Source organism: Heterodontus francisci, chromosome 49 (assembly GCF_036365525.1).
Source record: "Heterodontus francisci isolate sHetFra1 chromosome 49, sHetFra1.hap1, whole genome shotgun sequence".
Taxonomy (NCBI): domain Eukaryota; kingdom Metazoa; phylum Chordata; class Chondrichthyes; order Heterodontiformes; family Heterodontidae; genus Heterodontus; species Heterodontus francisci.
Window position 1 is genome coordinate 11,197,611 of NC_090419.1, and position 19,827 is coordinate 11,217,437.

Consider the following 19,827-nt stretch of genomic DNA (forward strand, 5'->3'; position numbering starts at 1 on the left):
TATCTTTGCTTTCTGATTGGTTGATGGGTCTCTGCATTCTGATTGGCTGAAGCATCTTTGCTTTCTGATTGGTTGATGGGTCTCTGCATTCTGATTGGCTGAAGCATCTTTGCTTTCTGATTGGTTGATGGGTCTCTGCATTCTGATTGGCTGAAGCATCTTTGCTTTCTGATTGGTTGATGGTCTCTGCATTCTGATTGGCTGTGGTTTCCTTCTTTTTTCTGATTGGCTGAGGTATCTCTGCTTTCTGAGTGACTAGAAGGTCTCTGCTTTCTGATTGGCTGGAGGGTCTCTGCTTTCTGATTGGCTGACGGGTCTCTGCTTCCTGATTAGCTGGAGGGTCTCTGCTTTCTGATTGGCTGGAGGGTCTCTGCTTTCTGATTGGCTGAAGCACCTTTGCTTTCTGATTGGTTGATGGGTCTCTGCTTTCTGATTGGTTGTGGGTTCCTTCTTTTTTCTGATTGGCTGAGGTATCTCTGCTTTCTGATTGGCTGAAGGGTCTCTGCTTTCTGATTAGCTGGAGGGTCTCTGCTTTCTGATTGGCTGAGGCATCTCTGCTTTCTGATTAGCTGAAGGGTCTCTGCTTTCTGATTGGCTGTGGGATGTCCCAGCATTCTGATTTGCTGAAGTGTCTCTGCTTTCTGATTGGCTGAGGCATCTCTGCTTTCTGATTGGCTGAACGGTCTCTGCTTTCTGCTTTGGAGGGTCTCTGCTTTCTGATTGGTTGTGGGTTTCAGTGTTTTTCGATTGGCTGAAGCATCTCTGCTTTCTGATTGGCTGTGAGGTTCTCTGTGCTTTCTAATTGGCTCCTTGGATGGCTCTCCACTTTCTGATTGGTTTTTGGTGGTATCTCTGTATGATGATTGGCTATGGGGGGGGGAGTCACTCCACTTTATTATTGGCTGAGGGAGGGGGGGGGGGCGGAAGGTAGTGGGGGTGGGGGGGGGGGTCAGAGTCCAAACGCCAGGAATGCGTCCACCCAGAGTTTCGGGAGCCATCGGTGTCAGGCGTGTTGGGGGAGGGGAGGGCTGGCACAGACCAGTCGAGCCGAGTGGCCTGTTCCATAGACTCATTACAGCACAGACAGAGGCCATTCGGCCCATCAAGCCCATGCCGGCTCTCTCTGTAGAGCAATCCAGTCAGTCCCATTCCCCCGTTCTATCCCCGTAGCCCTGCAAGTTGATTTCCCTCCAGCGCCCGTCCAATCTCCTTCTGAAATCATTCACCGTCTCCACATCCACCGCCCGCGGAGGCAGTGAGTTCCAGGTCATTACCACTCGCTGTGTAAACAAGTTCATCCTCACATCACCCACTGTATCTCTTACCCAAAACCTTCAGTCTGTGTCCCCTAGTCCTTGTACCATCAGCTAATGGGAACAGAGTTTCTTTATCTACCTTATCTAAACCTGTCAGAATCTTGTTCACCTCCATCAAATCTCCCCTCAATCTCCTTTGCTCCAGGGAAAACAACCCCAGCTTCTCCAACCTAACCTTGTAACTAAAATCCCCCATCCCTGGACCCATTCTGGTAAATCTCCTCTACACCCTCTCAAGGACCCTCACATCCTTCTGAAAGTGTTCACGTGAACTCTCCTCCCAATCCGACCCTGGGAGACGCGCGGGGTGGGGGTGAGAGGGAAGGGGGGAGACTTGGTGCTTCATAATGGGGGGAGAACGGTCAAGAGCAGCCAAGAAAGAAATGGACGTGGTAGCGAAAAATAATTTATTAGCTTTGAACTATAAAGGGACAAAATCTGAAACTCGACAGCGTTTGAAAATGGCGGGGGTTCAAACTCCGCAAGACGCTGGCTTGTCCTAGGGCCTCTGCTTGCCGTGTTCGTTCCTGCTTTTACGCTGGAGTCCCCCAAGCCTCATGAACTTGTTGAAGAGGAAGGCCCTGGCGAACAGGTCCCGGTGGATCTCCAGGTAGACTTCCTCCATGTCCTCTTCCCTCCCACTGGCTGGTGGCCAGCTGGATTTCCCTTTGCAGCACCCCCCGATGCCGGACGGTCCCGCGGCCTGCCCCCCCTCCTCCTCCTCATCCTCCTCCTCCGCCTCTGCGGCGAAGGGAGTCGACATGGAGTGGTGGACAGCAAGCGGCAGGTTCAGATAGGCGACAGCGTCATCCAGCACTCCCGCGGTGTCTTCAATGGTGCTCAGCGGCCCGAGGCCGGGAAGGGGCCTGCTGCTGTCAAGGTCCTCCTCTCTAAGCTGCCCGAGGTGGGCCAAGTCGCCCTCAGTGGCTGCAACCCCCTCGATGTCGGATGGGCTCCCGTTGGGCGTGTAGAACCCCCCTTGGCTTAGGTCCTCGCTCAGGTGAGGGGAGGAGGCACAGAATGCGTCGCAGGAGCCGCCATCTTGATAATCCGCCAGCAGGTTGCTGCAGCCGCCATCTTGGGTGTCCGCCAGCAGGTCGCTGCAGCCGCCATATTGGGTGTCCACCATTCGATCACTGGAGCCGCCATATTGGGTGTTCACCATTCGGTCACTGGAGCTGCCATATTGGGTGTCCACCATTCGATCACTGGAGCCGCCAACTTGGGTGTCCACTATTCTGTCACTGGAGCTGCAATCTTGGGTGTCCGCCAGCAGGTTGCTGTAGCCGCCATCTTGGGTGCCCGCCAGCAGGTCGCTGCAGCCGCCATATTGGGTGTCCACCATTTGGTCACTGGAGCCGCCATCTTTGGTGTCCACTATTCTGTCACTGGAGCCGCCATCTCGGTCCTCAGTGTCCACTGTTGCCAGGTACGGGGAGTCAAGACGGGCCGGACACGGGTCGTCAAGCAAGCACGGACTGGAATCGGGAGTGGGGAAGGTAGAGAAGGAGTCATTGTCGACGTCCCGGTCCTTGCAGTGGTGATATCCGCCAACGCTCATGATGGATGAGTCAGCCGAGGCCTGGTGCTCGCTGAAGGGTGACGTCAATGAGGGCGGTGGGGGGGGAGAGGCGGAGAAGGAGGGCTCCTCACCGAGGAGCCTGGGGTCCGAGGGCGAGCTTGAGCCGACCCTCGGACTCGGACAGGCCGCTCTCTTCAGGCAGGACCTCCGACCCTTGAAGGCCAAAGAGTGGTCTGGCTGCTCCTCCGCTGGGGTTGGTCGAGCTGGGCCGCAGGCCTTGAGGTCCAGGGCGAAGGTCACCCGGCTCGCCGCGGCCTTGTTGAGCTTGCGATGCCGGCTGGACCGCGCAGTGTCTGGTGAGACGAGGTGGGCCTTGTCCGTGCCCAGCACAGTGGGGATTCCCGAGGAGAGCATGGCCAGGGCGAGAACACTACTCTTCCTTCTGTCTTCATCTGTCTGTTGCTCCTGTGGAGGTTGGTGAGAGGGGCCAGGCGAAGGGGTTTTCAGCAACTCCGTATCCCGCGGGGATGTCGGGACATCTGGTGGCAGAGAGAAGAGAGAGAGAGAGAGACAATAGCGTTCTCCGTTAATGGATCCTGACGGACCGGGGATCGGACAGCCTGGCCACTCCTGGCTCAGGGAGATATCCGGTTTAGACCCGTGAATCAGCTTTCTCCCCATGACCCTGCAGGAGAGTTCTCTCCCAGTACACGCCCAGCTCCCGATTACCACCCAACCCGCGCACCGCCCCCCCCCCCCCACCAACCCCACCGACACCAGAAGGGGGCGGGTTTTGAGTGGCGCGCCGACCTCCACAGTCGAACAGCGAACTTACTGCAGCTGGCCGCCCAGGGCTGGGTGGGGTCGTCGGCCACGAGGAGCTGCCTCAGGCGGCTGTGCTGCTGGCTGGGGCCGCCCTGCCTCAGCAGCTGGGCTAGGCGGCTCGCCGCGGGGCCTCCCCGGCCGGGCCCGTCGCGCTCCGTCAGCTCCCTGATCTCCCGCAGCGCCCGCCGGCCCTGGTCGTAAAGCAGGCCGGCGGGCACTGTGGCGGGGTCCCGGAGATAGCTCCCAGCGGGGGCGTCCGGGGAGGGCTCGGCCTGGACGAAGAGACTCCTGAAGCTGCTGTGGCTCGGGCGCGGCCCGCAGCTCGGCGAGTGGGCTCCCCAGGCCTCGGGGGGCGACGACCCCATGCGAGCAGCCCGCCTGAGGCCCAAACCCTCCAAGCAGCGAGGATCTTCAACTTGCACGGGGACGAATGTTGTGCCTCCGTCATCGTCCAGGTGTTGCTGAGGTTTATCCACCTTCTTCTCTTCCTGTAAGTCACCTTTAGAGAAATACAGAACTGGATTAGTGGAGGGAATGAAGATCAAAATAATCCAAATATAATACCTTGAGTACAAAAACAGGGAAGTTATGCTGAACCTGTATAAATGTTGTCTATATGGATTTTAAGAAAGTGTTTGACAAAGTACCACATGAAAGGCTGGTTAACAAAATTGAGGTTCATGGAATTGGAGGGTCAGTGTCCAATTGGATAAAAAATTGGCTCAAGGACAGAAAACAGCGAGTCATAGGAACACAGGAGCAGGAGCAGGCCATTCAACCCATCGAGCCTGCCCCGTCACTCAATACTATCATGTCTGATCATCCACTTCAATCCCTTTTTCCCACACTATCCTCATATCCCTTTTTGTCATTTGTATTTAGAAATCTGTCAATCTCTGCTTTAAACAGACTCAATGACTGAGCTTCCACAAACCTCTGGAGTAGAGAATTCCAAAGATTCACAACCCTCTGAGTAAAGACATTTCTCCTCATCTCAGTCCTAAGTGGCTTCCCCCTTATTTTGAAATTGTGTCCCCTGGTTCTAGACTCCCCGACCAGGTGAAACATCTCAGCTTCATCTACCCTGTCTATACCTTTCAGTATTTTGTAGGTTTCAATGAGATCACCTCTCATTCTTCAAAACTCTAGAGAAAACAGGCCCAGTTTTCCCAATCTCTCTTCCTCGGACAGTCCCGCCATCCCGGGAACAAGTCTGGTGAACCTTCGTTGCACTCCCTCTATGGCAATTATATCCTCCCTCAGGTAAGGGAACCAGAACTGCACACAGTACTCTGGGTGCAGTCTAACCAAGGTTCTATACAATTGAAGCAAGACTTCACTACTCCTGTACTCAAATCCTCTTGTGATAAAGACTAACATCCCATTAGCCTTCTTAATTGCTTGCTGCATCTGCATGTTAATTTTCAGTGATTTATTGACGAGGACACCCAGGTCCCTTTGTACATCGACACTTTCTTGCCATTTAAGAAATACTCTGCACATCTATTCCTCCTACCAAAGTGGATAACCCCACATTATATTCCATCTGCCACATTCTTGCTCACTCACTAAGTCTGTCCAAATCCCCTTGAAGCCTCTTTGCATCTTCCTCACAACACACATTCCCAACTAATTTTGTGTCATCCGCGAACTTGGAAATATTACAATTGGTCCCCACATCCAAGTCATTAATATATATTGTGAACAGCTGGGGCCCAAGTACTGATCCCTGCCGTACCCCACTAGTCACAGCCTGTCAACGCGGGAATGACCTGTTTATTCCTACTCTCTGTTCTCTGCCTGTTAACCAATCCTGAATCCACACCACTATATTACCTCCTATCCCATGTGCTTTAATTTTGCTAACCAACCTCCTGTGGGGGACTTTATCCTGTGGGAGTTGTGGTAACTGGTTGTTTCTCAGACTGGAGGATGGTAGACAGTGGTGTTCCCCAAGGGTCAGTGCTGGGACCACTGCTTTTCGAGCTGTATATAAATGACTTGCATCTTGGAATAGAGCAAAATTTCAATATTTGCCGATGATCCCAAACTTGGAGGTGAGGCAAACAGAGATCGGGAGGGGACGAGGGCTAGGGAGGGTGAGAATTTTAAAATTGAGGTATTGTTTGATGAGGAGACAGTGTAGGTCAGTGAGCACAGTGGGTGACGGGTGAACGGGACGCGGTGCGAGTTAGGACACGGGGACAGCAGAGTTTTGGATGGCCTCGAGTTTACAGAGAGCCGAATGTGGGAGAGCAGCCGGGAGTGTGTTGCAATCGTCAGGGCTGGAGGTGACGAAGGCAGGGATGAGGGTTTCAGCAGCCGATGAGCTGAGGCTGGGGCGGAGATGGGCGACGTTACAGAGGTGGAACGAGGCGGAGTTAGTGATGGGGCGGATACGCGGTCGGAAGCTCATCTCGGGGTCAAATATGACCGAGAGATTGGGAACGGTCTGGTTCAGCCTCACACAGTTGTCGGGGAGAGGGATGGTGTCGGGGGCGAGGGAACGGAGTTTGGAGCTGGGACCGAAAACAACGGTTTCAGTCTTCCCGACATTTAACTGGAGGGAATTTCCCCTCGTCCAGTACTGGATGTCGGATAAGCAGTCTGATAGTTTAGAGACAGTGGAGGTATCGAGAGAGGTAGGGGTGAGGTAGAGCTGGGTGTCATCAGCCTACACGTGAAAACTAACACTGTGCTTTCGGATGATATTGCCGAGGGGTAGCATGTAGATGAGAAATGGGAAGGGGCCGAGGAGATTTCCTGGGGGGGGGGGGAACACCAGATGCAACAGTGCGGGAGCAGGAAGGGAGACCGTTACAAGTGTTTCTCTGGCGACAATTAGATAGATAAGAATGGAAGCAGGTGAGAGCGGTGCCACCCACCTGGACAACAGTGGTGAGGTGTTGGAGGGGGGGACGGTGTGGTCAGTCGTGTTAAAGGCTGCAGACAGGTGGAGAAGGACAAGGAGGGAAAGTTTACCTTTGTCACAGTCACATGTGCGACTTCGATAAGAGCCATCTCGGTACTGTGGCAAGGGCCCGAAACCTGATCGCAGGGATTTAAACACGGAGTTTCGGGAAAGATGGGAATGGATTTGGGAGACGACAACATGGAGTGGAAAGGGAGGTTGGAGACGGGATAGTAGATGGCAAGGACAGTGGGGTCAAGGGTTGGCTTTTTCAGGAGACTGGGTGATTGGGACAGATTTAAAGGAGAGAGGGAACCGTTTACAATATCGGTTGACGTGGAGACCAGGAGGGGAAGGTGGTGGATGCTGGACAAGGGAGCAGTTTTAGCAGACGACAGCATGACCCGATCATGTTTTACGGGGTCTAGTCAGATCTGGCGATGAATGGTTAAACCATAGAAACATAGAAAATAGGAGCAGGAGTAGGCCATTCGACCCTTCGGTCCTGCACCGCCATTCAGAAATGATCATGGCTTACCGTCTAATTCAGTCCCCTGTTCCCGCTTTCTCCCCATATCCCTTAATCCCTTTGGCATTAAGAAATATATCCATCTCCTTCTTGAATATATTTCATGACTTGGCCTCCACTGCCTTCTGCGGTAGAGAATTCCACAGGTTCACCACCCTCTGAGTGAAGAAATTTCTCCTCATCTCGGTTCTAAATGGCATTCTCCGTATCCTGAGACTGTGACTCCTGGTTCTGACCCCCCAGCCATCGGGAACATCCTCCCTGCATCTAGCCTGTCTAGTCCCGTTAGAATTTTATAGGTTTCTGTGAGATCCCCTCTCATTCTTCTAAACTCTAGTGAATATAGGCCTAGTCAACCCAATCTCTCCTCATACGTCAATCCTGCCATCCCAGGAATCAGCCTAGTAAATCTTCTTTGCACTCCCTCCATGGCAAGAACATCCTTCCTCAGGTAAGGAGACCAAAACTGCACACAATACTCCAGATGTCCTGTATACCAAGGCCCTGTATAACTGCAGTAAGACATCCTCGCTCCTGTACTCGAATCCTCTCGCGATGAAGGCCAACATACCATTCGAAACTGCTCGCCGCAGCTGAATGCTTGCGATAGTTGTTAAACCAGTTATCTGTCAAATCCTTTCAAGCCTGTGACCCTTGTACTGAAGGGAGTGCAGATAAAAGGGAGCAGCCAGGGTGAGAGTGTCTTACTGGGGATTAGGGTGAAGGTGCAGCTGAGAGTACATTTGAGGAAATCAGTAACTGTAGAAATATCACGGTGAACAGAGAGCCAAAGGATGGAGAGTCGAGATTTGGAAAGTGCAGTTGTGAGTCAAATCGGGGGGGAGATTTTTTAAGGGTCCAATAAGGAAGGAAGTAGGGTTAGAGGGGGCTGGAGATCGATGCAAGGAAATGACCAGAGATAGAAGTAAATCACTGTGTGGGGACAATAAAGCAACTTGCATTTATATAGCGCCTCGAATGGAGTAGAACATCCCCGCGGTGTTTCACAGGAGTGAAAATCAGACAGAATTTCACCCCGAGTCACATCAGGAGATATCAGGGACGGGCGACCAAAAGCTCGGTCAAAGAGGTCGGTTTTTAAGCAGCGTCTTAAAGGAGGAGAGAGAGAGGCGGAGAGGTTTAGGGAGGGAATTCCAGGGCTTAGGGCCCCAGGCAGCTGAAGGCATGGCCGCCAATGGTGGAGCGATGGGAATCGGAGGATGGTCAAGAGGCCGGAATTGGAGGAGGGCAGAGATCTCGGAGGGTTGTAGGGGCTGGAGGAGGTTACAGAGATAGGGAGGGTTGTAGGGGCTGGAGGAGGTTACAGAGATAGGGAGGGTTGTGGGGGCTGGAGGAGGTTACAGAGATAGGGAGGGTTGTAGGGGCTGGAGGAGGTTACAGAGATAGGGAGGGTTGTAGGGGCTGGAGGAGGTTACAGAGATAGGGAGGGTTGTAGGGACTGGAAGAGGTTACAGAGATAGGGAGGGTTGTAGGGGCTGGAAGAGGTTACAGAGATAGGGAGGGTTGTAGGGGCTGGAGGAGGTTACGGTGATAGGGAGGGTTGTAGGGGCTGGAGGAGGTTACAGAGATAGGGAGGGTTGTAGGGGCTGGAGGAGGTTACAGAGATAGGGAGGGTTGTAGGGGCTGGAGGAGGTTACAGAGATAGGGAGGGTTGTAGGGGCTGGAGAAGGTTACGGTGATAGGGAGGGTTGTAGGGGCTGGAGGAGGTTACGGTGATAGGGAGGGTTGTAGGGGCTGGAGGAGGTTACAGAGATAGGGAGGGTTGTCGGGGCTGGAAGAGGTTACAGAGATAGGGAGGGTTGTAGGGGCTGGAAGAGGTTACAGAGATAGGGAGGGTTGTAGGCGCTGGAGGAGGTTACAGAGATAGGGAGGGTTGTCGGGGCTGGAGGAGGTTACAGAGATAGGGAGGGTTGTAGGGACTGGAGGAGGTTACAGAGATAGGGAGGGTTGTAGGCGCTGGAGGAGGTTACAGTGATAGGGAGGGTTGTAGGCGCTGGAGGAGGTTACAGTGATAGGGAGGGTTGTAGGGGCTGGAGGAGGTTACAGAGATAGGGAGGGTTGTAGGGGCTGGAGGAGGTTACAGAGATAGGGAGGGTTGTAGGGGCTGGAGGAGGTTACGGTGATAGGGAGGGTAGTAGGGGCTGGAGGAGGTTACAGAGATAGGGAGGGTTGTAGGAGGTTACAGTGATAGGGAGGGTTGAGGGGCTGGAGGAGGTTACAGAGATAGGGAGGGTTGTAGGGGCTGGAGGAGGTTACAGAGATAGGGAGGGTTGTAGGGACTGGAGGAGGTTACAGAGATCGGGAGTGTTGTAGGCACTGGAGGAGGTTACAGAGATAGGGAGGGTTGTAGGGGCTGGAGGAGGTTACAGAGATAGGGAGGGTTGTCGGGGCTGGAGGAGGTTACAGAGATAGGGAGGGTTGTAGGGGCTGGAGGAGGTTACAGAGATCGGGAGGGTTGTCGGGGCTGGAGGAGGTTACAGAGATCGGGAGGGTTGTAGGGGCTGGAGGAGGTTACAGAGATAGGGAGGGTTGTAGGGGCTGGAGGAGGTTACAGAGATAGGGAGGGTTGTAGGTGCTGGAGGAGGCCACAGAGATAGGGAGGGTTGTAGGGGCTGGAAGAGGTTACAGAGATAGGGAGGGTTGTAGGGGTTGGAGGCGGTTCCAGAGATAGGGAGGGTTGTAGGGGCTGGAGGAGGTTACAGAGATCGGGAGGGTTGTGGGGGCTGGAGGAGGTTACAGAGATAGGGAGGGTTGTAGGGGCTGGAGGAGGTTACAGAGATAGGGAGGGTTGTAGGGGCTGGAGGAGGTTACAGAGATAGGGAGGGTTGTAGGGGCTGGAGGAGGTTACAGAGATAGGGAGGGTTGTAGGGGCTGGAGGAGGTTACAGAGATAGGGAGGGTTGTAGGCGCTGGAGGAGGTTACAGAGATAGGGAGGGGGGTGAGAAACACAAGAACAGGAAGAGGTTATTCAGCTATAATAACAGCAAAATACTGCAGATGCTGGAAATCTGAAATAAAAACAAGAAATGCTGGAACCACTCAGCAGGTCTGGCAGCATCTGTGGAGAGAGAAGCAGAGTTAACGTTTCGGGTCAGTGACCCTTCTTCAGAACTAGCAAATATTAGAAATGTCAAAGGTTATAAGCAAGTGAGCCAGGGGTGGGGCAAGAGATAACAAAGGAGGTGTAGATTGGACAAGGCCACATAGCTGACCAAAAGGTCACGGAGCAAAGGCAAACAATATGTTAATGGTGTGTTGAAAGACAAAGCATTAGTACAGATAGGGTGTTAACGAACTGAAGATTAAGCAGCAGCAAGTACAAACTGTGGGTAAGCAAACTGCAATGAAATGAAATAAACAAAAGAAAAAAATTGTTAAAAAGGAAAAAGAAAAAATAACTAAAAATGAAAGTAAAATGGGGGGCTGTCATGCTCTGAAATTATTGAACTCAATGTTCAGTCCGGCAGGCTGTAGTGTGCCTAATCAGTAAATGAGATGCTGTTCCTCGAGCTTGCGTTGATGTTCACTGGAACACTGCAGCAATCCCAGGACAGAGATGTGAGCATGAGAGCAGGGGGGAGTGTTGAAATGGCAAGCAACCGGAAGCTCAGGGTCCTGCTTGCGGACTGAGCGGAGATGTTCCGCAAAGCGGTCACCCAGTCTGCGTTTGGTCTCCCCAATGTAGAGGAGACCACACTGTGAGCAGCGAATACAGTATACTACATTGAAAGAAGTACAAGTAAATCGCTGCTTCACCTGAAAGGAGTGTTTGGGGCCTGGGATAGTGAGGAGAGAGGAGGTAAATGGACAGGTATTACACCTCCTGCGATTGCAGGGGAAGGTGCCATGGGACGGGGACGAGGTGGTGGGGGTAATGGAGGAGTGGACCAGGGTGTCGCAGAGGGAATGATCCCTTCGGAATGCTGACGGGGAAGGGAGGGGAAGATGCGACTGGTAGTGGCATCACGCTGGAGGTGGCGGAAATGGCGGAGGATGATCCTTTGGATATGGAGGCTGATGGGGTGGAAAGTGAGGACAAGGGGAACCCTGTCACGGTTCTGGGAGGGAGGGGAAGGGGTGAGGGTAGAGGTGCGGGGAATGGGTCAGACACGGTTGAGGGCCCTGTCAACCACAGTGGGGGGAATCCTCAGTTGAGGAAAAAGGAGGTCATATCAGAAGCACCGTCAGTGGAGTGTCAAATGGTATGTTGGCCTTCATCGCTAGGGGTTTTGAGTACAGGAGTAAAGATGTCTTGCTGCAATTGTATAGAGCCTTGGTGAGACCGCACCTGGAGTATTGTGTACAGTTTTGGTCTCCTTATCTAGATTAGATTAGATTAGATTAGAGATACAGCACTGAAACAGGCCCTTCGGCCCACCGAGTCTGTGCCGAACATCAACCACCCATTTTATACTAATCCTACACTAATCCCATATTCCCAACAAACATCCCCACCTGTTCCTATATTTCCCTACCACCTACCTATACTAGTGACAATTTATAATGGCCAATTTACCTATCAACCTGCAAGTCTTTTGGCTTGTGGGAGGAAACCGGAGCACCCGGAGAAAACCCACGCAGACACAGGGAGAACTTGCAAACTCCACACAGGCAGTACCCGGAATTGAACCCGGGTCCCTGGAGCTGTGAGGCTGCGGTGCTAACCACTGCGCCGCCCATCTAAGGAAGGATATACTGGCCATAGAGGGAGTGCAACGGAGGTTCACCAGACTAATCCCTGGGATGGCGGGATTGTCTTATGAGGAGAGATTGAGGAAACTGGACCTGTATTCTCTGGAGTTTCGAAGAATGAGAGGTGATCTCATTGAAACTTACAAAATTCTTACAGGATGTGACAGGGTGGATGTGGACAGGATGTTTCCTCTGACTGGTGAGTCTCGAACCCGGGGACTAGTCTCATGTTCTGACCAGGTGTGAATGGTGTCAAAGGGGGGGGGGGGGGGGGGGGGAGGTTGGGGTTCCCTTTCAGCTTTCACTTGGTCTTATTGTAACAGGGTTTAATTTTAAACACACTGTGTTTTGAGCTCCCCCTTGGTGAATCCTTGTTCACAGCTTTCCAATTATAAGGCAAAGAAATGAGCACAAACAGGCTTTCTTAGGTTTAAAGAAGAAAAGTGAAATTTATTAAAACTTAAACTCGAACTCGGCTAAAGCCTGCGGATACACGCCACGCCCCACACTAGCATGCATATGCGATACGCACGTGCAAATAGAGACAGAAAAGAGCAGAAGGAAAGATAAAGTGGAAAAGTTTGAGGCAATATCAGAGGAGGTTTTTTTTCGTTACGGGTCTTTGAGCTCGCTGTAGAGTCCTTTTGTAGTTTGATCTTGCTTTTCGTTGGGGCCCAGTATTCTTCTTAAACCTTGTTCGCTGAAGGAGACTTTTCTCTCTTGGGGTCATATGTTTCAAAGGGTCTTGGAGTTCCGTCAGAAGGAGATGGAAGCAGATAGGAGAGGCTGTGACGAGCCAGCCACCAGAGATCTTTTCAGGCCAGGAGCAAACAGCTTACTGAGTTCAAACCTCTGCTAGTAAGTTCAAATTCCTGCAACAGCCAGTTAGACATGTGACTAAACTGGTCTGACCAAAAAGAACAAAGAACAGTACAGCACAGGAACAGGCCATTCGGCCCTCCAAGCCTGCGCCGATCTTGATGCCTGCCTAAACTAAAACCTTCTGCACTTCCGGGATCCGTATCCCTCTATTCCCATCCTATTCATGTATTTGTCAAGATGCCTCTTAAACGTCGCTATCGTACCTGCTTCCAACACCTCCCCCGGCAGCAAGTTCCAGGCACTCACCACCCTCTGTGTAAAGAACTTAATCTTTGCCCCTCACACCTTAAACCTATGTCCCCTAGTAACTGACTCTTGCACCTTGGGAAAAAGCTTCTGACTATCCACTCTGTCCATGCCGCTCATAACTTTGTAAACCTCTATCATGTCGCCCCTCCACCTCCGTCGTTCCAGTGAAAACAATCCGAGTTTATCCAACCTCTCCTCATAGCTAATGTCCTCCAGACCAGGCAACATCCTGGTAAACCTCTTCTGTACCCTCTCCAAAGCCTCCACGTCCTTCTGGTAGTGTGGCGACCAGAATTGCACGCAATATTCTAAGTGTGGCCTAACTAAAGTTCTGTACAGCTGCAGCATGACTTGCCAATTTTTATACTCTATGCCCCGACCGATGAAGGCAAGCATGCCGTATGCCTTCTTGACTACCTTATCCACCTGCGTTGCCACTTTCAGTGACCTGTGGACCTGTACGCCCAGATCTCTCTGCCTGTCAATACTCCTAAGGGTTCTGCCATTTACTGTATACTTCCCACCTGCATTAGACCTTCCAAAATGCATTACCTCACATTTGTCCGGATTAAACTCCATCTGCCATTTCTCCGCCCAAGTCTCCAACCGATCTATATCCTGCTGTATCCTCTGACAATCCTCATCACTGTCCGCAACTCCACCAACCTTTGTGTCGTCCGCAAACTTACTAATCAGACCAGCTACATTTTCCTCCAAATCATTTATATATACTACAAACAGCAAAGGTCCCAGCACTGATCACTGCGGAACACCACTAGTCACGTGTTCTGTGTATTCAGCCATCTTAGCAGTTAACCTGGAATGCGAGCTCCTCCACCCGCAACATCTGGCAATCAAAAGTCCATTGTGGATTAAATTGGAGCGGGGAGCAGCTCCTTTGTCCTTTCCAAGTATTGTCTGTTAATATGCAAAAAATGCCTCTCCAGCCAAGGATCCATTGTGTTATTTTTTTAAACCAGTTCTTTCTTCACTTCAGTGACAGTTTAAAATTAATGTTCATGTGGCAAAATTAATATCCTCATTCTTGGTAGTTGGGGGCCTGCATGACACTCCTAATAACTTAGGACTGAGATGAGGAGGAATTTCTTCACTCAGAGGGTGGTGAATCTGTGGAATTCTCTACCCCAGAGGGCTGTGGAAGCTCAATCATTGAGCATGTTCAAGACAGAAATCGATAGATATCTGGAGACTAATCAATGGATATGGGGATAGCACGAGAAAGTGGCATTCAGGTCGATAACCAGTCATGATCTCATTGAATGGCAGTGCAGGCTCGATGGGCTGAATGGCCTACTCATGTTCCTATGACACTGCACTGTTTTGGGGTTAGTCTCCCCATCTGCAGTTATTAGGGGGTAAAGGTTACATTTCAGATCGGACTTAATATTATGGGTTAGGGTGTTGAGGTTCAGGCTGAGAGCTCGTGGACTGCATTCCCTCAATACTCGAAGAATGGACCTTGTGATCTTATTATTCATTCATAGGATGTGGGCGTCGCTAGCAAGGCCAGCATTTATTGCCCATCCCTAATTGTCCTTGACTACTGTGTGGGGGTAGGTACACCCACAGTGCCGTTAGGAAGGGAGTTCCAGGATTTTGGCCCAGCGACAGTGAAGGAACAGCGATATAGTTCCAAGTCAGGATGGTGTGTGGCTCGGAGGGGAACTTGCAGCTGGTGATGTTCCCATGCGTCTGCTGCCCTTGTCCTTCTAGTCGGTAGAGGTCGCGGGTTTGGGCGGCGCTGCCGAAGGAGCCTTGGTGAGTTGCTGCAGTGCATCTTGTAGATGGTACACACTGCTGCCACTGTGCGGCGGTGGTGGAGGGGGTGAATGGTGGAGGCAGTTGGAGGCGTGGTAATGTAGGAAATGCCGCAGTCAATGGCCGCACAGCAAGATCCCACAGATGGCAAATGAGATTAGGAAGACAAGCTGCTTTGACCAACGTTTATCGTCTTTTTTTTTACAAAAAAAGTCAGCCGCCGTCCCCTGATTAGTGACGCTTTTAAATTGCTTACCTTCGTCATCGGTTTGAAGGAGCCTCCGCAGCTGGCTAATCCGGTTCGGCACCTGTTCTGGGGGAGGTCCCGATGTCATTGAAATGTGTGATTAATAGGGCAGCTCCTGCATGTTCTACTTTGATGGGAGACGCGATCTGAACTGTAGGTGTACTGGTCCAGAGGTTGAAAAATGCCCATAGCAACTGGGCGGAGTGGGCAAAGTGGGAGGGTAGCCAAGGGTGCGGAGTGTGGAATCCACAGACATTCCCTTCCGAATGTTGCACGGCGCTGACCCTGTCTGTTAGCTCACAAGGCTCTCGAGGTCGCGGGTCAAGGGCGCAGGAGAATGACAGCGGGATGACCCTCGGCCAGGCCAACCTCCGGCATCGTTCTGACGACGGATTTGCGTCCTCCTCATCGCCTTTCGCCACCCGAACATCCCGAAGCGCCACACGGCCCACCAAGCACTTCCGAAGTGTCGCAGCAGAGGGAAACGCGGCAGCTGGGTTTAAAAAAAAATTTTTCACGCACAGCAAGCTCCCACTGACACCAACGCGACGGTGACCGCAGTGCAAACTTCCCGTATTCCCACCAGGCGCCGGGGAGGGGGGAAATGTGGGGAGACGGGGTAGGAGGGGAACACCCAGAACAGCCGCGAGTCACCCCACGGTCGACCAGCAATAGCACGAGGCGCAAGCAAGATGCAAATGAGTGGAGAGTTTAATAAATATTTCCGTGACGATTTGTTTTGTAGGGGGAGAAAAGAAAAAAGGGCTCAGAATATTGCTGCTCTTGTAAGCCTTGATCAAATCTCCCCCTCAATCTCCTTTGCTCCAGGGAGAACAACCCCAGCTTCTCCAACCTAACCTTGTAGCTAAAATCCCCCATCCCTGGAACCATTCTGGTAAATCTCTACCCCCTTCCAAGGACCCTGTCACGACGGCCCCCACCTGCCAAGAATGAGGCATATTAATTTCGCCACATGCACATTAAATTTCAAATTGTTGCTGGGAAGAAGAGAAGGCCTGATACAAGAACTGCCAGACTTTGGCTGGGAAAAAAAGGCATTTGCATACTAACAGACAGTGCTTGAAAGGACAAAGGGGCTATTCCCTGCTCCAATTCAACCCACGACGGACCTCTGATCATCAGGTATTGTGTTTGGAGGAGACATTCCAGGGTCTGCTAGGACAAGACAATCCACAAAGCCAAAAGTGGTTAGACCAGCTGGTCAGATGACTAACTGGCTGTTGCAGGGTTTTTTTTTTTGGGGACTTGCCACACAGTTTGAACTGAGAGCCTGCAGAAAGCAGAATGCTCCTGGACTGAAGACGACCTCCTGCCTGTCTGTCTGCTCCCATCTCTTTCTCACGGGAGCGGCACAGTGGTTAGCACCGCAGCCTCACAGCTCCAGGGACCTGGGTTCGATTCTGGGTACTGCCTGTGTGGAGTTTGCAAGTTCTCCCTGTGACCGCGTGAGTTTTCGCCGGGTGCTTCGGTTTCCTCCCACAGCCAAAGACTTGCAGGTGATAGGCAAATTGGCCATTGTAAATTGGCCCTCGTGTAGGTAGTGGTAGGGAATATGGGATTACTGTCTTTCTTTGGCCTCCTTATCTCGAGAGCCAATGGGTAAGCACCTGGACGTGGTCAGTGGTGTGTGGAGCAGCGCCTGGAGTGGCTATAAAGGCCAATTCTAGAGTGACAGGCTCTTCCACAGGTGCTGCAGAAAAATTTGTTTGTCGGGGCTGTTACACAGTTGGCTCTCCCCTTGCGCCTCTGTCTTTTTTCTTTGGGGATCCTGCCATCTTCCATGCGGCTCACATGGCCAAGCCATCTCGAGCGCCGCTGACTCAGTAGTGTGTATAAGCTGGGGATGTTGGCTGCCTCGAGGACTTCTGTGTTGGAGATACAGTCCTGCCACCTGATGCCAAGTATTCTCCGGAGGCAGCGAAGATGGAATGAATTGAGACGTCGCTCTTGGCTGACGTACGTTGTCCAGGCCTCGCTGCCGTAGAGCAAGGTACTGAGGACACAGGCTTGATACACTCGGACTTTTGTGTTCCGTGTCAGTGTGCCATTTTCCCACACTCTCTTGGCCAGTCTGGACATAGCAGTGGAAGCCAGTCCCATGCGCTTGTTGATTTCTGCATCTAGAGACAGGTTACTGGTGATAGTTGAGCCTAGGTAGGTGAACTCTTGAACCACTTCCAGAGCGTGGTCGCCAATATTGATGGATGGAGCATTTCTGACATCCTGCCCCATGACGTTCGTTTTCTTGAGGCTGATGGTTAGGCCAAATTCGTTGCAGGCAGCCGCAAACCTGTCGATGAGACTCTGCAGGCACTCTTCAGTGTGAGATGTTAAAGCAGCATCGTCAGCAAAGAGGAGTTCCCTGATGAGGACTTTCCGTACTTTGGACTTCGCTCTTAGACGGGCAAGGTTGAACAACCTGCCCCCTGATCTTGTGTGGAGGAGGGATTACTGTAGGGTTAGTATAACTGGGTGGTTGTTGGTCGGCACAGAATCGGTGGGCCGAAGGGCCTGTTTTAGTGCTGTATCTCTAAATAAATAAATAGACTCCAAAAACCCACTGAAGGCACATGAACCCCAAGAGTGAAAAGTCTCCTACAGCGAACAAGGTTTAAGAAGAATACTGGGCCCCAACGAAAAGAAAGAAAGACTCTGCAGTGAGCTTGAAGAACTGGTACAAAAACTCTTCAGATATTGCCTCAAACTTTTCCACTTTATTTATTTTTTGCTCTTTTCTGTCGCTATTTGCAGGCTGGCGTGGGTGCATTGTGCATCCGTAGGCATCACTCGAGTTAGAGCTTAAGTTTAATAAATTTAAACTTATCTTCTTTAAACCTAAGAAAGCCTGTTTGTGCTGGTTTCTTTGCCTTAGAATTGGAAAGCGGTGAACAAGGATTCACCAAGGGGGAGCTCAAAACACGGTGTGTTTAAAATTAAACCCTGGTACGGTAAGACCAGGTGAAGGCTGAGAGGGAACCCTAGACCCCTTCCTCACCCGGTCGTAACACCCCTCACATCCTTCCTGAAATGTGGCGACCAGAACTGGACGCAATACTCCAGTCGTGGCCTAACCAGAGGACAGGGGAGCTTTACTTTTAATCACTGACCCTCGGGATGTGGGCACCCGGCATTTATTGCCCTTTAGAAAATGGTGGCGAAGGTGCTTTCTTAAACTGCTAACAGCTGCCGCTTAAGAGGGGAGTTAAGAGCCAACTGCGTTGCTGTGGGACTGGAGACACAGATCGGCCGGGACTGGAAAGGGCAACAGGTTTCCTTCGCCAAAGGGCATTGAAAACCAGGTCGGGTTTTTTTTTTGCAAATCAATTTTAACCATCTCGGCTTTTGCATAGAATCACAAGGTTCAGGAGAAGGTCATTGCTTTTTTATGAATTTCTGTTCGACTGCATCCCAATTCTTAAATACAGGCAGCTGTAATGTTAATGTAACGCACTCCTCAGCCAGCTCATACTTGTGCCACAGGCTTTGCCATGATGTGTCACTCCATCAACACAGTACATTCCTGGCACACTGCCATGTCGACAGACACTATATCACCCGAGACAAAGGGGCACAAAATCCCCGGCTTTAACATCATTATTCAAAATTCACCTGGTCCTTCGAGCCTACACTGGCCCTTTCCAAGAACTTTCCAGTTCGCCCCCCTTCAAATGTTTATCCGATTCCCTTTTGAAAGTGGGATCTCTCCCAACCGCCCTATCGGACACCGCGTTCCCAAATCCCAGCCACTCGCTGCGTAAAAAAAAGGTTTTCACTCATGTTGCCCCGCCTTACGTCTGTGTGCCCTCTGGTCATTGACCCTTAGAACTGGAGAAGGGTACAGAAGGAGGCTGCTCGGCCCAGATTCCTGATTTCGAACACCTCGATTAAATCTTCTCTTAACCGTCTCCGCTCTAGGGAGAACAACCCCAGCCTCTCCACATCACTGTAATCCCACATCCCTGGAACTGTTCCAGTAAACCTCCCCTGCTCTCTCTCTCTCTCCTAAAGACTTCTGAAAGGGTGGTGCCCAGAATTGCACACAACACCCCCGCTCCCCGCTGTGTTTTATGTAGGCTTAGCGTTATTAATTCCTGGCCTTTGTACGCTCTGCCTTTATAAAGACCAGGATCCTGTATGATTTATTATTTGCTTTAACCATTTGTACACAACACTCCCAGCTTTGACTTTCCCTTGCACACCCTTTATGAATTGCACTGTTCAGCTTGTGCATGTGCTTTTAACATCAGCCTGTTTGTTAAAAACATTTCCAATCTTTTTCAAAATCAGAATTCAAATTCTTTTAAATGGCCCACTGTGGGATGTGAACAGGATTTCTGGACTCCCAATCCAGGCCTCTGAATAATGGGGTAGAGTGGGGTAGGGGACAGGGACAAAGTTTGTAAATGGGGTGTACACCGCCCCCACCCACCCGAAAATACAACGGAGGCCTGTGTTATTCGTGCCCCCACGCTATCCACTCACATGGTTTGGAGTCCAAATCACCTTTTGGGGTAACAACTAAAGGGGAGAAGTTGCAATAAAGACACTGGGGATACAAGGAGAGTGGGGTGGGGAGGTGGGGGGGGGGTGGAGGGAAGCAGAGGGGGGGACAGAGAGAGACGAGGAGCCTAGAGAGAGGACGAAGCAGAGAAAGAGAGAGAAATGAAGAGGGAGGAGAGGATAGCAGACCGAGAGAGGGGGCAGGACAGAAAGAGGGAAAGGGACAGAGAGAGAGAGAGAGAGAGAGCGAGGAAGCAGAGGGGGCAAGTGGAGAGAGAAAGGGTCCGAGGAGAGGGGACATGAGAGAGAGAGAGAGAGAGAGAGAGGGAGTAG

General features: G+C 51.5%; 1 protein-coding gene across 1 annotated transcript; it reads right to left on the reverse strand.

Annotated features, from left to right (window-relative positions):
* Positions 1-1,709: 1,709 nt before the first annotated feature.
* On the reverse strand, positions 1,710-15,360 carry LOC137358311 (uncharacterized). Its single transcript, XM_068024248.1, has 3 exons — positions 14,983-15,360; positions 3,674-4,162; positions 1,710-3,377 (listed from the first exon to the last, which is right to left on the reverse strand). The coding sequence occupies exons 1-3, from the start codon at positions 15,059-15,061 to the stop codon at positions 1,816-1,818; spliced, it is 2,130 nt and encodes a 709-aa protein (XP_067880349.1). The 5' UTR covers positions 15,062-15,360; the 3' UTR covers positions 1,710-1,815.
* Positions 15,361-19,827: the final 4,467 nt, after the last annotated feature.

What these genes read in the sequence shown, in the direction of transcription:
- LOC137358311 (XM_068024248.1), bottom strand. Translation starts at nt 15,061, where the DNA reads ATGACATCGGGACCTCCCCCAGAACAGGTGCCGAACCGGATTAGCCAG. An exon ending in CCTTCAAACCGATGACGAAG is followed by an intron (nt 4,163 to 14,982) that starts GTAAGCAATTTA and finishes ATTTCTCTAAAG; the next exon opens with GTGACTTACAGGAAGAGAAG. An exon ending in GCCCTGGGCGGCCAGCTGCA is followed by an intron (nt 3,378 to 3,673) that starts GTAAGTTCGCTG and finishes CTCTGCCACCAG; the next exon opens with ATGTCCCGACATCCCCGCGG.